The sequence below is a fragment of the Amphibalanus amphitrite genome, unplaced genomic scaffold, assembly GCF_019059575.1.
Source record: "Amphibalanus amphitrite isolate SeventyFive unplaced genomic scaffold, NRLGWU_Aamphi_draft 000108F_arrow, whole genome shotgun sequence".
In the NCBI taxonomy this organism is placed as follows: domain Eukaryota; kingdom Metazoa; phylum Arthropoda; class Thecostraca; order Balanomorpha; family Balanidae; genus Amphibalanus; species Amphibalanus amphitrite.
The window spans coordinates 420,068-437,411 of record NW_024881603.1 but is presented as its reverse complement, the minus strand read 5'-3'; the positions used below and the strand labels follow the sequence as shown (position 1 = coordinate 437,411).

The 17,344-nt window shown below is 50.9% G+C and overlaps 1 protein-coding gene across 1 annotated transcript; it reads left to right on the top strand.

The window, feature by feature from the left end:
• The first annotated feature begins 1,505 nt into the window (after positions 1-1,505).
• Positions 1,506-16,174, top strand: LOC122380846 (beta-hydroxyaspartate dehydratase-like). The gene is made up of 7 exons (XM_043364354.1): positions 1,506-1,861; positions 9,008-9,098; positions 10,242-10,359; positions 10,747-10,861; positions 11,109-11,205; positions 14,786-15,021; positions 15,777-16,174. Exons 1-7 carry the CDS (start codon positions 1,682-1,684, stop codon positions 15,996-15,998), a joined length of 1,059 nt encoding a protein of 352 aa, XP_043220289.1. The 5' UTR covers positions 1,506-1,681; the 3' UTR covers positions 15,999-16,174.
• The last annotated feature ends 1,170 nt before the right edge of the window (positions 16,175-17,344 follow it).

Sequence of the window (17,344 nt, the reverse complement as noted above, 5' to 3'; positions counted from 1 at the left end):
AAGTTTGTCCTCCACAACTTCTCTCTTATCAGTGTTATTCACACTATTTAAAATTTCCGAGAAATGATCTCTCCACATACTGGCAATGTTCTCCTCCCCAGAGATACCGTCAATTGATGGAGCAAGAGGTGGGCTGCTGTTCAGCTTGTTCACCTCTTTCCAGAACCCTGAAATATTATGTGGGTTCGCAACAAGCTTATCAGCCAGAGCTTTTGCCCTTAGCTCCTTCTCGTTCCTCAAAGTGCTAAGTGTCTTAAGAGTGCTATCATCTGCGCTTTTCGGCGGCGCCGTAGCCCGTAGCTCTACCCGTTTCCGAGTTATGTGCCGATTTGTTTAAAATTGTCAACGCTGGACCTAAGAATTGGCAAATTTCGAACTTTGATGACCTAGTGACCTGACCTTTGACCTGACCTAGAAAGTGACCGAAAAAGCCCCGTCATTATTTTGACTCTTTCGAACGCCGCCCATAGCGTGTCGCTACGTGGCCCAGGAGCATAGGCGGCGGAAGGGGGGGGGGACCGGGGCATCGCGCCCCCCTTGATTTTGCCATTTTAACATTGGCCCTATGGGCGTTGCATGGAAAGAATGGGACAAAAAGTCGGCAGTGCTCCATCCCCCCCCCCGTAATTGAAGGTGTTCCACCGCTATACTGCCCAGGAGCCGAGTTAGAAGGGGGTTCAAACACCCAGCAGGGCATGCAAAATCCAGGACCCCCAGTGGGGCGTGGATTAAGAAAGGTTCGGTTGTTATGGTCAAAGTAACTGCTCTGAGCGTTACACTAATTTTTCAGCCTTATTAGGGCTCGATTGTCTGGATGTTTCATCGACACTACCCACACGTTAGCCGTTGCGGGCGGGGTGAAGGATGGGTCGTGCTCGAGCACCCTCAAAACCAGGACCACCGTGTTGAAGCCAGTCGCAATGGACGATTCAAAGTCGACATTGCTTGTTTAATACCAATGTCATGTCCTTAGCTTGTTAGTCGAAAAGTGATACGCCTCTTCTCCGCTCCGCTGCAGGTCAAGTACCGTGCATGCTGATTCGGATAGGTAGCTATTACCCTAATCAGGCCAGATGGCCCAGCACGGGCTGGAACCCTATGAAGGTCATGGGGTCCGTGCGAACCCCATGAGCATACCGTGCCCTCCGGCGCGGTGTGAGGTCCTCCCAGACGAGGAGGTCGATATGGGCCGTCTGAGACTGGCAGAAAGAGGGTCCTCTGAGATCGGCATGAGGACCATGCAGGGACCATGAGGACCATCCGAACCCTCACAGACCGAGGAATCTCGTAGGGCGGATGCTATCGCTCCTTTATTCTGTGGTGGAGCTGAAACGGGTAATCCAAACGGTGCACCTCAATTCGTGTTATTAGAATACGCTGATAAATGTTCAGATGAAATAAAAACGGCATATTCATAACCCATTTTAAAGTTTCTTGATCCCCACAGTCGAAGTCGACTTAAAAAAACCGAATACAGAGCTAGTTAACGAAAATCCCTCGAACCCGCAGCCCTGTAAAATTGCGATATGTAATTCGCCGCCGCTGGGTGCGGTGACGACCCTGCTGTGCCCGGTCGGCTGTAGTGTATAAAGTCACGGCGCGGTCACGGAGCCGCACCAGTCCGCCGCCGACGTCGGCCCGGTGTGCTCCATCGATCTCTGCTGCAGTCCGCGGCGCCGCCATGACCGAGCTGAGCGTGCACGAGGTGCGCGCCGCCCAGCTGAGGATCCAGCCGCACGTGCACCGCACGCCCGTCATCACGTGCCGCCACCTGGACCGGCTCACCGGCCGCCAGCTCTTCTTCAAGGCGGAAAACCTCCAGAAGACAGGATCCTTCAAAGCTAGGGGTGCATGTAATGCCGTGAGTAGTTTGGCTAAATCACGGCTGACTCGGGTTTCTCAACTGGCACTTGAATGGGTACATTACAAAAAACAGTTAAATCAGGAAGTTTTCCCTTTATTTCAGAATCAATGGGCCCAATTTTCAAAAAAAAAAAATCCAACAATGCTTGAGATCCTCGGAAAAATGTGAAGGGAAACCTGACTTGGCGGACCGCAAGTTTAGTAAGAAGGTCACAGGTCACTAGCAAACCAAACACCACTTTATAATCCTCAATTCGGTAAGTTGAGAAAGGTACGCTGGTTTAACCCGCGCCCCGTTGGGCTCTGCCGAGCAACTCTGTTGGGGGGGGGGGGGGCAATTTGCCCCTCCCCTAAGATCTCGAGAACCACGCAACCTAGCGACAAGCGGCAAACGGTGTTGGATAGCCCTATCAGGGAACTGCCTTGTGACCCAATTTTATTGACCTACGTCAAACCGATGACGTCACAGGTCAGCTCAAAGGTCGAATTTTCACCGTTTACAGGCATTTCAAGAAATGCGTTGTAAAATCGAGTAAAATGCATTTCATTGAAAATCATCGATGGGGAAATGTTTTTCAAACACATATTTTGCTATTTGAGGTCACTGATACCAGGTCCGGTCACAGAGGTCAGGTCACTGGGGGGTCACAATATGAAAGTGTCGTGTGATGCATGTTTTATGGTCCATTTTACATGACAAATGCGATTATGTGGGTCAGGCAGCCTTTGGGGCCAGCTTAGGTCACGTTTTGGTCAAGGTCAGGTCAAGGTCAGGTCAAATTAGGTCAAATTTCAAAGTTGATATTTTTGCATAAAATGGGTATCGAATCGATGCGGCACGTCACGGTGTGTTCAATGGTGGTCTTTGTTTTGCCCTACGTGGTCTAGAATCGCTAAAAATTGAGTTAAAAAATTTGACGTCATCATTTTTGAACAGTTTTTTTTTTCGCTATAACTTGGCCAAAAAACGAGATATCGATCTAAAATTTGGAATGTATATAGAAAAGCGCAGGGACTATCACATATATTACGTGTTTTTCGAAATTCGGATTTTTTTTGTTGTTTTTTTAGTTTTTCTTTAAAAAATCCATTTTTTTGAATTTTTGGGGGTCAAAAACGCAAAATTTTGAAAATCCGAGATGGTAGTTTTGTAGCGCCACTTTTTGTATACTAGACCATATAAGGAACTTTGAAATTGCTTGATAACTGTAGATTTGGTGAGCGTTTCAAGATTGCATGTTTTTTGCTCATTTTTGCTCGAACATGACCTCAGTTTGACCTCAATAACTCCTGACCTAAGGTGACCTAAGACTTGAAATTTGGTGTGAATGTGTCAAATTGATGCCCGGGAAGGTACTAAAAATTTAACGGCGCTGCGCGCCGCCGTTTTCTTGCTATTCAGGAAAAACCACAGGGGGGGGGGGCAAATTGCCCCGCCCCCCAACGGGGCGAGGGTTAAATAAACCCAGAAAAAAAGAAGAATTGACGTCGAAAAATACATTTTAGAAAATACAATGCCAAATGTTTCAATGTCATATAAACCGAAAGATGGACAACTGCTTACCAAAAAGTCACTCCGCCTACTGCCCGAGGCCCCGCCCCGAGCCCCACAGGATGACATGGATGACAGCGCTGTAAGTTTTCAGATTTCTGAGAAATTGCGATCACGAAGGTGAGGATTTCATGAAGTTACCTCTCCTAACCTATATTTCACTTGACACACGTTTTATGGTCCAGGTAGTCATATGATTTGAAAAAAAATGCCATCCAAAGCCATTTTTAGTTGGCTAAAGCATAAGGTCAGGACATAGTTCAGATAAAAAGATAATTTTGTGGCCGTAATTTTTAACCCGCGCACCGACGGGGCGGGTGGGGTTGACGCGGTTAACCGTCCCCTTCCCCCTGAGGGTTTTCATGGATAGCGGAAAAACCGCGGCGCCAAATTTGGCATGAGTTTTCCCTCATCAATTTTGTACATGGTGTGCAAGTTTGGACCTCCTACCTTTCAATGTCAGGTCACCAGGTAACTTGGAATGACCTAACCTCAAATCACTGCAATTTTGATATCGATGACCTAAGGTAAGGCCAATTTCTTGATCTCCCCATACTGGCCCAATATACCATGAATGACTTCATACGATCAACTTTGACTACCTTGAGGCTCTTTTTGCTCTTGGGCAGCTGTAAGGTCATGTGACGTCATTGAGGGTCACCAAAGGGTGTTGCTAATAATAACTCCTTACAGAAATGAGATACAGCCGCGCAGATTGTCTCATTGTGTTCAGCTCGTCAAGGCGCATCAAATGATATACATGATGACGTCGGTCCTCGAGGTCACGTTTTGACCTTGACCTTTCGAACTCAACACATATATGATTGTTACGGAGCGAGCGAAGCGAGCGTAGTCTTTCCTTAGATTAACGGAAATTTCTGAGTATGAGCGGCCGGCCGGCCGGCCGGCCGGCCGTGGTCACGCTTTTGCGAGGCTTATATCTCAGCAACCACTTGACCGATTTACGCGCGGTAATTTTTGTAGGGTAGCTTCATTCCTTCTACCAAGTATTGGACTATTGCCGATGCATGTGGGTGACCCCTTATGCACGTGCCACGTGCAAAACGAAGTGGTGTCACTTTTGTAATTGTTGCAATATCTCGGTAACTACTTGGCCGATTGCGCTGAAAGTTGGCATGTAGGTAGGCACCCATTAGGCAATGCATATCCATGTGCCAGAGTTGGGGTGCTGCTGCACGTGCGCACGTGCAGGGGTCGATTCCAAATCTCGAGAACGGCTGGACTGATGGCGCTCAAATTTGGCACATGGTTAGGGACCGGTTAGTAGGGTGCAGTACAAAAGTCAGTTGGGACCCATTTTGCACGTGCGCACGTGCAGGGTGCCGATTCCAGATCTCGAGAACGGCTGGGCCGATTGTGCTCAAATTTGGCACATCGCTAGAGACCGGTTAGTAGGCTGCCGTGCACAAGTCAGCTGGAGGTACCCCCTCGAAATTTCGCACGTGCAAGGCTCACCCTCTCGCTCGCTCCGTTAGTCGCCCATAAGGCGTTATACTGGTATGTATGTATCGATGCGGATTGACGAGAGGTTCACAATGTGCCATTAGTTTGTTCCTAGCCTGGCTACTTCGAAAGTTATTCGAGAAAAACTCTCCTCATATCTAGCGCCGCCATTTTGACTTTTTGACCCCTGTGACGTCATCTTTGACCTAACCTGAAAATGACCTCAGTAAAAATTGTAGACCTTGGCCGTGCGTACCCTATATGCCGGTTACCGCTTGTCTCTAGCTTGCTTCGTTTTTGATATCTCAGGGGGGGGGGGGGGCGATCAACCGCCCCCCCGTCGGTTCTAAGTTGGCGCAGACCCCCGTCGGTGAGCGGGTTAACTCTCGCCCATATTGGTGTTTTGTCATCCGCGAACGTATAGGGAAGGGCAGGGGGGGGGGTCCGTTGGACCCCCTTGCCGTTTGGCCCCTGATCGAACTAGAACTTCGCGTAAAAAGGAGCGTGCTTTCCGTGACGAGAAGAAGCGGATGCTACTCAATTTTAATCTCCTAGGTCATTGGTTGACCTTCCAGTTCAGGTCAATGACCCAAAAGTCGGGAAAATCAGGACCTGTTAGAACGTCGTAAATTGTGGCTGCTATTGAGTTTTTCGGGTGCTGAATGTGCTGATCACGAATACCGTGTTAGTTTTGATCACCATGTCTTCATGCGTTTAAGCTTTGGGCCAGGTCGGGTCAGGTCAGGCCAGGTCAACCAGTAGGGGTCCTGCCAGCCGTATTCGTATTACGTGTCAACCGCCTCTGACAGCCTCGTTACATGTGACGAAGGCACCAAAACTACTTCGAAAATGTTCAAATAGCTGTTAAAAATGGTAGGTATATTAAACGATTAGAATTCAGCTAAAAAAACTAGCCTAGAAACACGAAAAACTCGAAAAAGTGAATTGAGTTCATCAAAGGTCAATGACCTGACCTGACTTTCAGGTGACCATGACACCCACCCTCATGCGTGGGACCAACATCATACCACATGTTTGAACGCTTGAAACCACGAAAAGACTGCAAGCGCGCGGCTAATGCGAACCGACATACACACGCTGAATCGCGATTCCGGCCAAACATGGTCTCCAAAAATAAGTCACAGGTCAAAGGTCATTGAGGTCAGGTTCATGAAAGTTTAATGGTAGGTGTAAAATTGATTAACTCGAAGGTACTATAATTTTCGTCGCGATCAATGACCGCTTTTTACGCGTGTTATGTGTGAAAAACCGAGGGTCTCCGTTCGACTCCCCTCTCCTAAACGGGCGAGGGTTAAAGTCATGCTGTCCATACTCGCATGAAAATAAGTAAAAACCATAAAAAAAATAAGTTTACTTCGCCGTTTTCTTTCGCGTTAATCTCTAATTTACTGTGCACACACCATTCTAATAAGATGAGAATAATGTGGTCGCGACAAAGCGATGTTTTGCTGACCGGCCAGTCAGGCCAATCAGCATCACAAGTGGTACGTGTACTGGTCGGCCGCTGACGAGGCAATTAATTCGTCATCGGCTGAGCGACTGTCGGCATCGATTGCCATCGACGAGCACTGTGGCAATTCATGTCTGCCTACATGCCGCGGATGGCCAGTGCCTGCAAAACGTGGCGTTTGTAATTTGCTGTCTACCGGAACGTAGTGACATAACCCAGCGAGCGTTCTTGATGTGCATCGCATACCATGTCTCTCTTTCTCTCTTTCTCTTTCTCTTTCTCTTTCTCTCTCTCTCTCTCTCTCTCTCTCTCTCTCTCTCTCTCTCTCTCTCTCTCTCTCTCTCTCTCTCTCTCTCTCTCTCTCTCTCTCTCTCTCTCTCTCTCTCTCTCTCTCTCTCTCTCTCTCTCTCTCTCTCTCTCTCTCCGAACTGACAGACGACAGATTCAGTAAATGTTGACGTCACCAAAAGGAACTATTAAGCCTAGCACAGCCCATAAGACCGTGTCACATGCAGGATTACATCACGAAGAGCTTCTAACACCGACCGAATGTCATTTGGGCTGGCCCTGGGCCCTGAGTTGGCTTTATTGGATGATGCGTACCTATGGGCCTAAAACAGGCACGAACGTTTCGACTTACCAGCGAATAGCAATGGCGTCCTATGTACATATAAATATATAAAAATATATGCTTCTATGCGTATAAAAATGCATGGTGATACAAGATAAAATTAGATACAAGCTTACTACCTTTTGCCTTGCAATGGGTGATACCATTTACAAGTGCTACAAGTGGCATTACAAGTGGCACTTGTAATGCTGACTGGCCGGTCAGTCCGTGGGTTCGGCCACTGCGGGGACAAAGGACGTCTGAGCCCTTCAACCAAAATGTTATAGGGACATTCTATCCATTTTTCTTTCTATAACCCATGCATTTTTTTTTTTGTTAAATAATTAAATTAAAGAACTAAAAACAATAACTTAACTGAAGTTTTTTTTTGTTCTAGCGTGCGCCAATTTAAAAAAGGAAGTTTACTAAAGAAAATTAAAGGAGGTAGGACGTAAGAAGGATGACCAACTGATGTTTCAAATTTCAATTATGGAGAAGAGGGCTTTTAGTGCGTAATTCTGAGTTATAAGCATGCATTATTTAATTGAGCTCCTCAGCTCTTTTGGCCCAATTCAATGAAGGTCACTGGTCAGTTCAGACTTCACTTCAGGTAGTGGGTCACGATCAGGTTTGACGACTTACTACCGGAACATCTTCGAGAAAGAGCTATCGACTCCTCCAAGGCCTTAATGATTGCAGCATTAGTAACTATTTCATGAGTTCATTTGTTGCAAAAAATGTCAAAATCGGGAACCGTCAACTTGAAAATTTAAACCCAGTTCAAGATCATGACCTGACCGGGAGAGGTCATATTGCAATTGGTCGCTCCGTATCGTCGAGCTGAACACAGCCAAGGCGTTTTCATCACCCTAGCATGCCTCATCAAAAGCTACTCGCGAAAAGTTACTTATACCTACCATTATATACCATTCTTATACCATTCGTGACCTGTGATGGCCCCAGGAACATAAAGAGGGGTTATGGGTGACATTTTCCAGTTTCGTGTGTCACGTCTACTTGTAATTCGGTGTTTGAGTGTTTATACAGGGTGTCCGGAAATTATTTGCCCCTCCATCAGCTCGCCGCCATTATTAATAAACAAAGAGCCCCCTGGTTATGGTTTCTTTACCGATTTATCCACTGCCCTGTCCTACCCATTCCCTCGTGCGCTTTGGTATTCCATAGATCAGGATGTCCAGATTATCCGCGCTGATGTTCAGTCGCACCTTTCACAGGTTCCTCTAAAGTCCGTTTTCTGTGGGGGCTGGTTCAATCTCGCTTGAGTTACTCCTTTATGATTCCCCATAGGTTTTCGATTGGGATTAGGAAAGACGATTCGATTTGACTTTCTTCTTCATTCAGTCTTCACCATAACTTCAGCGCGATGGCGCTTTGTCAAAGAGTTTCTTTCGTCACAGTAGACACCACGTTCAGGTGCGAGCTACGTCTGCCAAACATTGGCCCCTGGCGCCTCGCAAGTGTCAAGGTCAGGTGACCGGGTTAGGTCATGTGACTAACGGACAGCTGTGGATAGCCTGAGGCACGGTCTTCGCAAATTTTCACCAGTTCTTCAAGCGCACGGTGGGATTACAGCTGAATGAACGAGGGGCAAAGAATTTCCAGACACCTGTAGAATCACGCGCGCTCAAAAGAGGCCTTTTTCAATTTTCTCCTATTGAGTTATATGGTAATGTAGGGGTCGCGAAATTGATCAGACCTTAGGTCACCCATATCGAAATTCTGAGACATATTTTGCATGTACATATTGTTGCTCTTATCTATCGCTGAAAGTTTAAAAGCGACCGGTCACTCGGTGTAGCTATGGCAGGCATTGAAACTGGTTATGAGGTAAGGTCACTTGACGTGATCTGGTGACATGACCTTGCGCGACCTTAATCTGAATTTTTTCACAACATGTGCAGATAAGATGTAAGATTTAGTGTGCCGAAAACGGCGCCAATACGAGGAAAAACCACGGGGTTTAAATACTCCAATAGGACGCGGGCTACTGTTTGTTGACGTTTGTTTGTCGGTGTTTTGTCGACAGGTGTTTGCCATCAAGGAGCGCCGCCCCGATGTGCCTGGCATAGTGACCCACAGTAGCGGTAACCACGGCCAGGCCACCGCCTATGCAGCAGGTCAGTGACAGTCAGCCCAGTGCCCTGTAAGTACCCGCCGACCGAGCCTGAGCTCAGGCAGGACCACCGACAGAGCCTACCTCAGACTCGACAGGGGTCGGGTCTGCCCCGCCACGTCGGCTGGCGGGACACCATTAGACACTCACAGTGCCGCGATTACGGCATGCATACACTCATCCTAAACTGACCCACTGCTGTAAACTTCTGGGTTTGGTTGCCCTTAGGGCGGGGTGGGTGTGTGGGGTCATGTGGTCGGGCTGTAAGGCTGGGGTCGTTGATCGGCTGTACAGCTGGGGCCGTGTGATCAGCTGTACATACAGCTGGGGCCGTGTGATCAGCTGTACATACAGCTGGGGCCGTGTGATCAGCTGTACATACAGCTGGGGCCGTGTGATCAGCTGTACAGCTGGGGCCGTGTGATCGGCTGTACAGCTGGGGCTGTGTGATCAGCTGTACAGCTGGGGCCGTGTGATCGGCTGTACAGCTGGGGCCATGTGATCGGCTGTACAGCTGGGGCCGTGTGATCGGCTGTAGGGCTGGGACCGTGTGATCGGCTGTAGGGCTGGGGCCGTGTGATCAGCTGTAGGGCTGGGGCCCTCTAGACGGCCGGGTCATGGGGACCGTCTGGTCGGCCGGGTCACGAGGCCACGAGCCGTCAGGTGGGTCGCCGACGGCCGTCGGAGCCGACACTCTCCATCGATCGGTCTGCGGTCCTCTGCGCCGTAACAGCGGCGACGTCACGAACCGGTAACCAGCCCAACGGCGGTAATACGAACCGGTAACCAGCGGGACGGCGGTAACACGGGCCGGTAACCAGCGGGACGGCGGTTACACCGGCCCGACATCGGCTGGACGTCGGGTACGTCCGCATACTGACGTCCAGCCGACGTCGGGCCGACGTTAGGCCGAGATCGTTTGCCGAGAGGTTGAGCTGGAGATGACGTCGGACCGACGCCCAGCCGCTGTCAACCCGACACCCCATCCCCCCCCCGCTATCATCCTGACGTCTCTCCGCTGTGATCAGCACTCGCCAAAAGCCATACATTCTTAAAATTAAGGAATGGAGAATGGAGATAGTGACCACCCTTTTCCGAATTGTGTTGCGATGATGCTGACGCCGTCGGGGCCTGCTGTTGTGCGCAGCCCTGGCCGGCCTGCCCTGCACGGTCGTCGTGCCTCGCGACACTGCAGCTGTGAAGGTGGACGCCATTCGGGCCTACGGCGCTCATGTGCTGCTCTGCGAGCCAACTGTCGACGCCAGGTATGTGGCTGAGGGGACAGTGGCGCCGCCGCCTAACGGATCGGAGGCCGATGGTGGCGCCGTCGCACAGTGGGCGGCGGCGGTCAGGCACTGCGGAGGGACTCTATCCGTGCACTGGGTGATGGCCACGCCAATAGATACACTCCAGTTGACTGCTTCGTCCCACCGCGTAGCCACCCGTCCTTCGGTCTGACGACCCCGTTGCTCGCTCAGGCTGTTCGGTCCCCCCGGTGTGGGCCGTCCCTCTGACTGCCGGCTGCATCCCCCTGTGTCCCCTGCCCGCTCAGGTGGGAGGAGTGTTCCGTCCCCGACTCTGTCCCTGGGTGTGTTCCGCCCCTCGGTCTGACGGCGACACCCCTGGCTTTGACACCCGCCTCCTCTGCCCAGGCGGGAGGTGTGCGCGGCCGTGGCGGCCCGCACCGGGTTCACAGTGGCCGAGTCCAGTGACAGCTGGGACACCATGGCCGGACAGGGCACCATTGCGCTCGAGCTGCTTGAACAGGTGAGTCTGCAGGCGGTGCGGCCGGCAGTGCTGGCAGCTCCCCGCTGCAGCCAGCAGCAGTCCTGGCGGCTCCCTGCTGCAGCCAGCAGCAGTCCTGGCGGTTCCCCGCTGCAGCCAGCCCCGCTGGCCGCTTCTGCCAGTGTCACCTGCCGCCTGCTCGCTCCTCTATCCCGGGAATGGAGACGACGCTGTACGGTATGCGGTGGATGGCTTGCAACTGGCTGTGTGTCTCTGGTGGTGTCGGCAGGTCCCCGATCTGGACGCCGTCCTGGTCGCAGTCAGCGGCGGCGGCATGGCAGCCGGCATCGCGGCAGTGATCAGCGAGCTCAGGCCAGAGTGCAAAGGTAAGCCCAACACCACAGAGGGTAGTGGTTCACTCAGCACCTCAGAAGGTAAACCCGGGAGCAGCGGCGCTGCAGGGCTCCGGGAAAGGCGGAATCGATTGGTCAATTTCAACTTTTCCTTGCTTTGATAACACTGCCTAGTGTCTGTAGCATTTGTAAGCATAGTGTACCAGGGACGTAGCCAAGGGGGGGGGGGGGCGGAGGGGGCGCCCGCCCCTCCCTTGGGGTTTTCAGGAGGCTAGTGTCTGTGTCTGACCGCTAGGGCCCCTCTGACTCCTCAGTAGAGAGGAGGCCCTCTGTGGGTAGGAGGCCCTGTGTAGAGAGGAGGCCCCCTTAGAAAGGAGACCCCCTGTAGAGAGGAGGCCCTCTGCAAAAAGGAGGCCCTCTGTAAAAAAGAGGCCCTCTGTAAAAAAGAGGCCCTCTGTAAAAAGGAGGCCCTCCATAGAGAGCAGGCCCTCTGTAAAGAGGAAACCGTCTGAAATCAGAAGGCCCTTTGAAGAGAGGAGGCCCTCTGTAGAGAGGAGATCGTCTGAAGAGAGGAGGCCCTCTGTAGAGGAGGACTCCCTCAGTAGAAAGGAGGTCCTCTGTAGGTAGGAGGCCCTCTGAAGAGAGGAGGCCCTTCGCAGAGATGAGGTCCTCTGTATAGAAGAGGTCCTGTGTAGAGACGAGACTCTGAAGAGAGGAGGCCCTACATAGATAGGAAGCCCTCTGTAGAGAGGAGGTCCCTGTAGAGACTAGAGAGGAGGCCCTCTGTAGAGAGGATGCCCTCTGTAAAGGAGGCCCTCTGGAGAGAAAGACACCCTTAGCAGAGAGGAGGCCCTCTGTAGATAAGAGGCAATCTGTAGAGAGGAAGCCCTCTGTAGATAAGAGGCCCTCTGTGGGCAGGAGGCCCCCGGTAGTCAAAGACAGCGTCGTATAATAAGTACATAGAGTGGAGGCCCACTGTAAGCAAATTACCTTCCGGCTTCTGTTCCCTGCTACTCTCTATAGAGAGTTCTCAGTTCTCACTATAGTGAGAACTGAGAACTCAGGAAACTGTACAGAATAGACTCCCAACCGCGTCGCCGCCCACTGTAGGAAGGGACAGGGGAGGAGGTCCTCTGTAAACAGAAGGCCCTATCCTATGTAAACAAATTATTTGTATAAATGCGCTCAGAGAAATCATGCCGGGTGCCGTCAACGGTTTTGCCGTCAACGGTTTTACCTGCAGTGGCCGCAAAAACTGCCAAAATAGCCGATATTTTCGGAAACCAGTTTTCGGCAATAACTTTCGCCTTAAAATTTGCACGAACTTCCCTTTACCAGCATCGTGTTCCTCTCGTCAAAACGTGTGGAATGAACTATCAATTGAGCTTGAAAGGTCAACTTGAAAATTTGGCCTCAGGTCAAGGTCACGACCTGACCGATAAGGGCTAAGTTCCATATCAGTCCATCCGTATCGTCGAGCCAAACACAACTAAGGTGTTTCATCGCTCTAGCATGCCTCTATCAAAAGCTATTCGCGAAAAAGTCAGATACCATTGGTGACCTGAGATGACCTCAGGGTTATAAAAAGGGGTCACGGGTGCCATATCAAAATTCCAAGACATACATTTTTTTGCATTTTGTCGCTCTTGTGCATTTGCATCTCTGAAAGTTTCAAAGCGTTTGGTCACTCCGTGTAGCTTTGGCAGACATTGAAACTTATGTAGTGCGATCATTTGACCTGACCTGGTGACCTGACTTTAAGTGACCAGGGTCTGAAATTTTCACAACATATGCAGAAATGATGTAGGATAAAGTGTGGCGCGCCGTCGTTTTTGAGATATTCACGGTAAACTGCAGGGGGTGTATAACACCCCCCCCCCCCGGCAGGGCGCGGGTTAATGCATGAACACAGCAGCCCCTTTCTGTAATATATACACTGAAAACAATTTAACCCAAGGCCCGCGAGTAAACCGGTGTTTTGCGGGTACCCCTATCCGCAACCATTTTTAACCACCCTCCCAGGAGTACAGTAAGGTCCCATTGCAGAGTAGTCATCCCTGCTCTCAGCGGACTTGTTCGCTGACAGCGGTTATATCCGCTCAGAGCAAGTACGACTACACCGCAATGGGACCTAGCACTACTCCTGGGAGGGTGGTTAAAAATGGTTGCGGATAGGGGTACCCGTAAAACACCGGTTTACTCGCCAGCCTTGAGTTAAATTGTTTTCAGTGTAGTTACCTCATACCTGTGGCTGTGTTGGTATTTTTACGATGCATGCAATTACCCAAACCATTTATCAGACCGTGATGATATTCCCATAGCCATGCTTCGCACAACTCATAATAATTTATTTGACCGGGAAATTAATATATACCTATCCATCGATTTGTTTGTTTCATCTACGGCGTAAATGAAGCAAACCACCTGAGCCTAGGAAAATTTACTAACGAAGCCATGTTTTACTTACAGCAAGTAAACGTGGCATCATTCACACAGAAAGAATTGATAACCGTATAGTTCAATCTTGCAGACGTCAGTCAGGTCAGAATCGTGACAAGCCTATTGGAAAATATAATGAACTGTGTCCTGCTTCGAGTAAACGAGTCAAGATCACCCAATTCTTTCTGAATTACGTCAGACTAGCTGATCTGTAAGCACCCAGGTGGCATTTACTGACAGGGGCACCGGGAAGAATCATCTGAGGCGAGGTGAGGTCATCAACAGTTTTTAGCCAATAAATCACGACATGATGAGGCTAAATAGTTGTTAGTGTAACAAACCGTTCGCCTGGTCATGACGCGCCGATTGGTACCCAGCGTGACCTTCCTAGGTCAGATTTTGAAGTTGACCTAACTATGTAATGTAGGTCGTTATAAACCATATTATTTGTTATGACCTCTGGCGACCTCAATATTGACCTGACCCAAAAAAGTTGTTTACAAAAGTTGTAAGTCGTTTAACGAACTATCAAACGCCGTAGCCGTTTGTCGCTACGATTCGTGCTTTTCGAGTTCTGACGAGGGCCAAAAAGGCCCCCGCCCGATTCAGAGTCTTTCAGAGCCCGCCCGGAATACGGTTAAGCGCTTGAAAGATATATGATAATACACCAAGCGTTACTCTGGCCGTCATCCAGTATCCACCCATTCCTCGCAGATCCTCCCCCTCCTGCTGCGGTCCGGCCGCCACCGCCGCCGCCGCCGGCGCCCGAGTTTTTTTTGCCAGTTACCATGCCACTCGGAGACTTGTGATATGCGTATGTTTCTTACCGCTGCAGCGGTTAGAATAAAGAAACATACCAGTGCGCTGGCCATATGAAAGCTGAACAAAAGTCTGCATTATATTGTATATGTAATTATGTAGGCATGAGACCCTCTGTAGAAAGGAGGCCCCTTTAGGGAGGAGGCCCTCTGTAGAAAGGAGGCCCCCGGGATTCCTCCGCCCCTCCCTTGGCCAAATCCTAGCTACGTGCCTGTAGTGTACATTCATGTAGCTATGTGTTGTTGAAGTATCTGGGTCGCCGAAATTCTTTAATATTTATTGCGTGCGTACCGGACTATCCGGTACCCAGTATTTCCTGCGGCGGTAACCGGACTCGGCTGCTGTGTGCCTGCAGTGTTTGCCGTGGAGCCGCAGGGGAAGGAGCTGGGCGCGAGTCTGCGCGCCGGCCGCGCGCTGTGGCCGCCGCTGCCGGGCGGCCGGCTGCTGGACACGCTGGCAGACGGCTGCCGGCTGCCCGGCTGCAGCCGGCTGGCCTTCCCGCTGCTCTGCCGGTTGGTGGGGCCGCGCGTCATCACCATCGCCGACCGGCAGATCGCCGCCGCCACGCGCGCCTTCTGGCAGCACACCAAGGTACCTACACGGGGTGAAACTCACTGCCCTCGACTCTTATAGGTAAATCGACTCTAGAAACATGTAAAACTCGAAGAAGTGAACCGAGTCGAGGGCAGTGGTCGACTCTTGGTCTCGACTCTTGGTCATCAAAGGTCAATGACCTGACCTTCAGGTAACCTTGACACCCACCCTAATGCATGGGGGTAACATCATATCACATGTTTGAACGCTTGAAACCACGAAACGACTGCAAAAGCGCTGCTAATGCGAGCCGACATACACCGAATCGCGATTCCAGCCAAACATGGTCTCTAAAAGTAGGTCACAGGTCAAAGGTCATTTCGGTCAGGGTCATGAAATTTTCGGGGTAGGTGTAAAATTAATTAACGCGAGAATACTGAAAGTTTCGTCGCGATTTTCCACTTTTTACGGGAGTTCTTTGCGAAAAACCGAGGGGAGGGGGGGTCCGTTCGACCCCCCTCCCCCCCCCCCTATACGGGCGAGGGTTAAATAAGTTAGGTTAGGCCATTTATTGTGGCGATTATCATATAACCTACATTCATGGGCAGTGTGGCAATGTGAAATTAGCCTCACTAAAAGCTCAATTTTCTTTGCATTTGTGTCTCCTGTTCCAAAGCAGTAACCCTGTGAATGATGTCGATTGTCAGGGATTCCAATGGTTTCCAATGTTGCACATTGTCATGCAGCTGTATTAAGGCCACGCGAGTGTGTTTGTGCGTCTGTGTGAGAGCTCGGCGCGGTGTCTCCGGCAGCTGCTGATCGAGCCGTCGGCGGGCATGGCCGTGGCGGCGGCACTCTCTGACCAGCTGCCGCCGCAGCTCCGGCGCGTCGCCGTCATCCTCTGCGGCGGTAATGTGGACCTGGACTGCCTCGGCTGGCTGGCAGCGGCCGACGGCCAGCCCGCCGACCGCCCCGACACCCGTCTGGTGAACGACTGCCAGACTGCCGGCCTCTCAGAGCACGGCGACCAGTGAAACGCCGAACCGAGCGGACCGACCCGAGAGAAGTCAGTGGAATGACCCGAGAGAACTGTGCGGAATAATCTGTGAGATTTTAGCGGAACAGCATGTGTGAACTGTGTGAAGTAAGCGGAGCGACTGATCAGCACGCGAGCAGTGAGTCGGCGATCGGGCAGTGCCCTGTCGCCGGCCTCCCCGTACTCGTATCCGCTCTGCCTGGCGGGTTAGGCGAGGCCGGTATATCCTACAGGCGGCGGGTCAGCCTGCTGCCTGACGGCCGGTTGCGTCTAGTCTCCCGGTCCTCGCGCTGGATGCGCTCTGGCTGATTTCTTGCAGTGGGCGTTGCGCTCTGTGATCACGTCTCGTCGCCAGGCTGAGGCAGCTGAGTGCTGCCGATCAATATACGCACAACTGTCAGCTGCCTCCCCGCAGGTACTTGTCTGCTCCGGCTGCTTTTTCGTTTGTCCTGTTACGCCATTGCGGTACTGCGCGTATTTTCTATGCTAGCACCCAGCATCGAATCTCAACAGATGTAACTTGGCCCAGTTCGATTACCCCCGCGCCACGGTCGTGGTACTATGATGCTATTCCACATGGCGACACGAGATAAACGGCGTTCAGAAGGCAATCAAAAATCAAAATTACAAATTTCATTTTAGATCAGGCCGTCGATAAGGTCAGCAGCGGTCATAAGGTCATTTTCCCAAGTTTCGCAATCTTGGACAATGAGACTCTAACTCATGAACTAAGGGCGGATCCAGAAAGGTGCTATTGGACATTGCGGGGGCATTCCTCCCCAAAAATTCCCTGAATTCACAGAACTCGTCGGATTTCGATTTCTTGCGCATGCCTGTGGGGTTTAAACCAAAGTTCTGCTAGTAAAAAGTGAAGTTTTCCTTCTATCCTATAAAAAACGACAAATGTTAGGCAATGGTATTCTGGGCGCACTGCGAGGGAGTAGGGACACATTTGGTCCAAGATGGCCGTTTTCACGACGGAACTTTCGCGGCGGAACCTATTTGATACCTGGAAAGTACCAACCCTTTAAGGCCTTAAAATCCTTACAACTTAACCCTCGCCCGCACATGGGGGGGGTGTGGTTGCCACCCCCCCCCCAGGCAGTTTTTCTACTCTGCACTCAACATTTTTAGAGCTAGGAGGCTGATGTTTCGTATAGCTGCTCCTCTATCCTTTCTTGATAAGTTGCTGTGGTTTTTGGTTTCGGAGATATGACCTTGTTTTTCAGGTCATGTCATGACCCAAATGGCCAATTCTCAACATCTTGCGTTGGCTATGGGCCTTGTGAGCTTTTGACACCTTGATTTCGGCCTTTTTTGCCAGTCTTACCTCCCACCTATCAT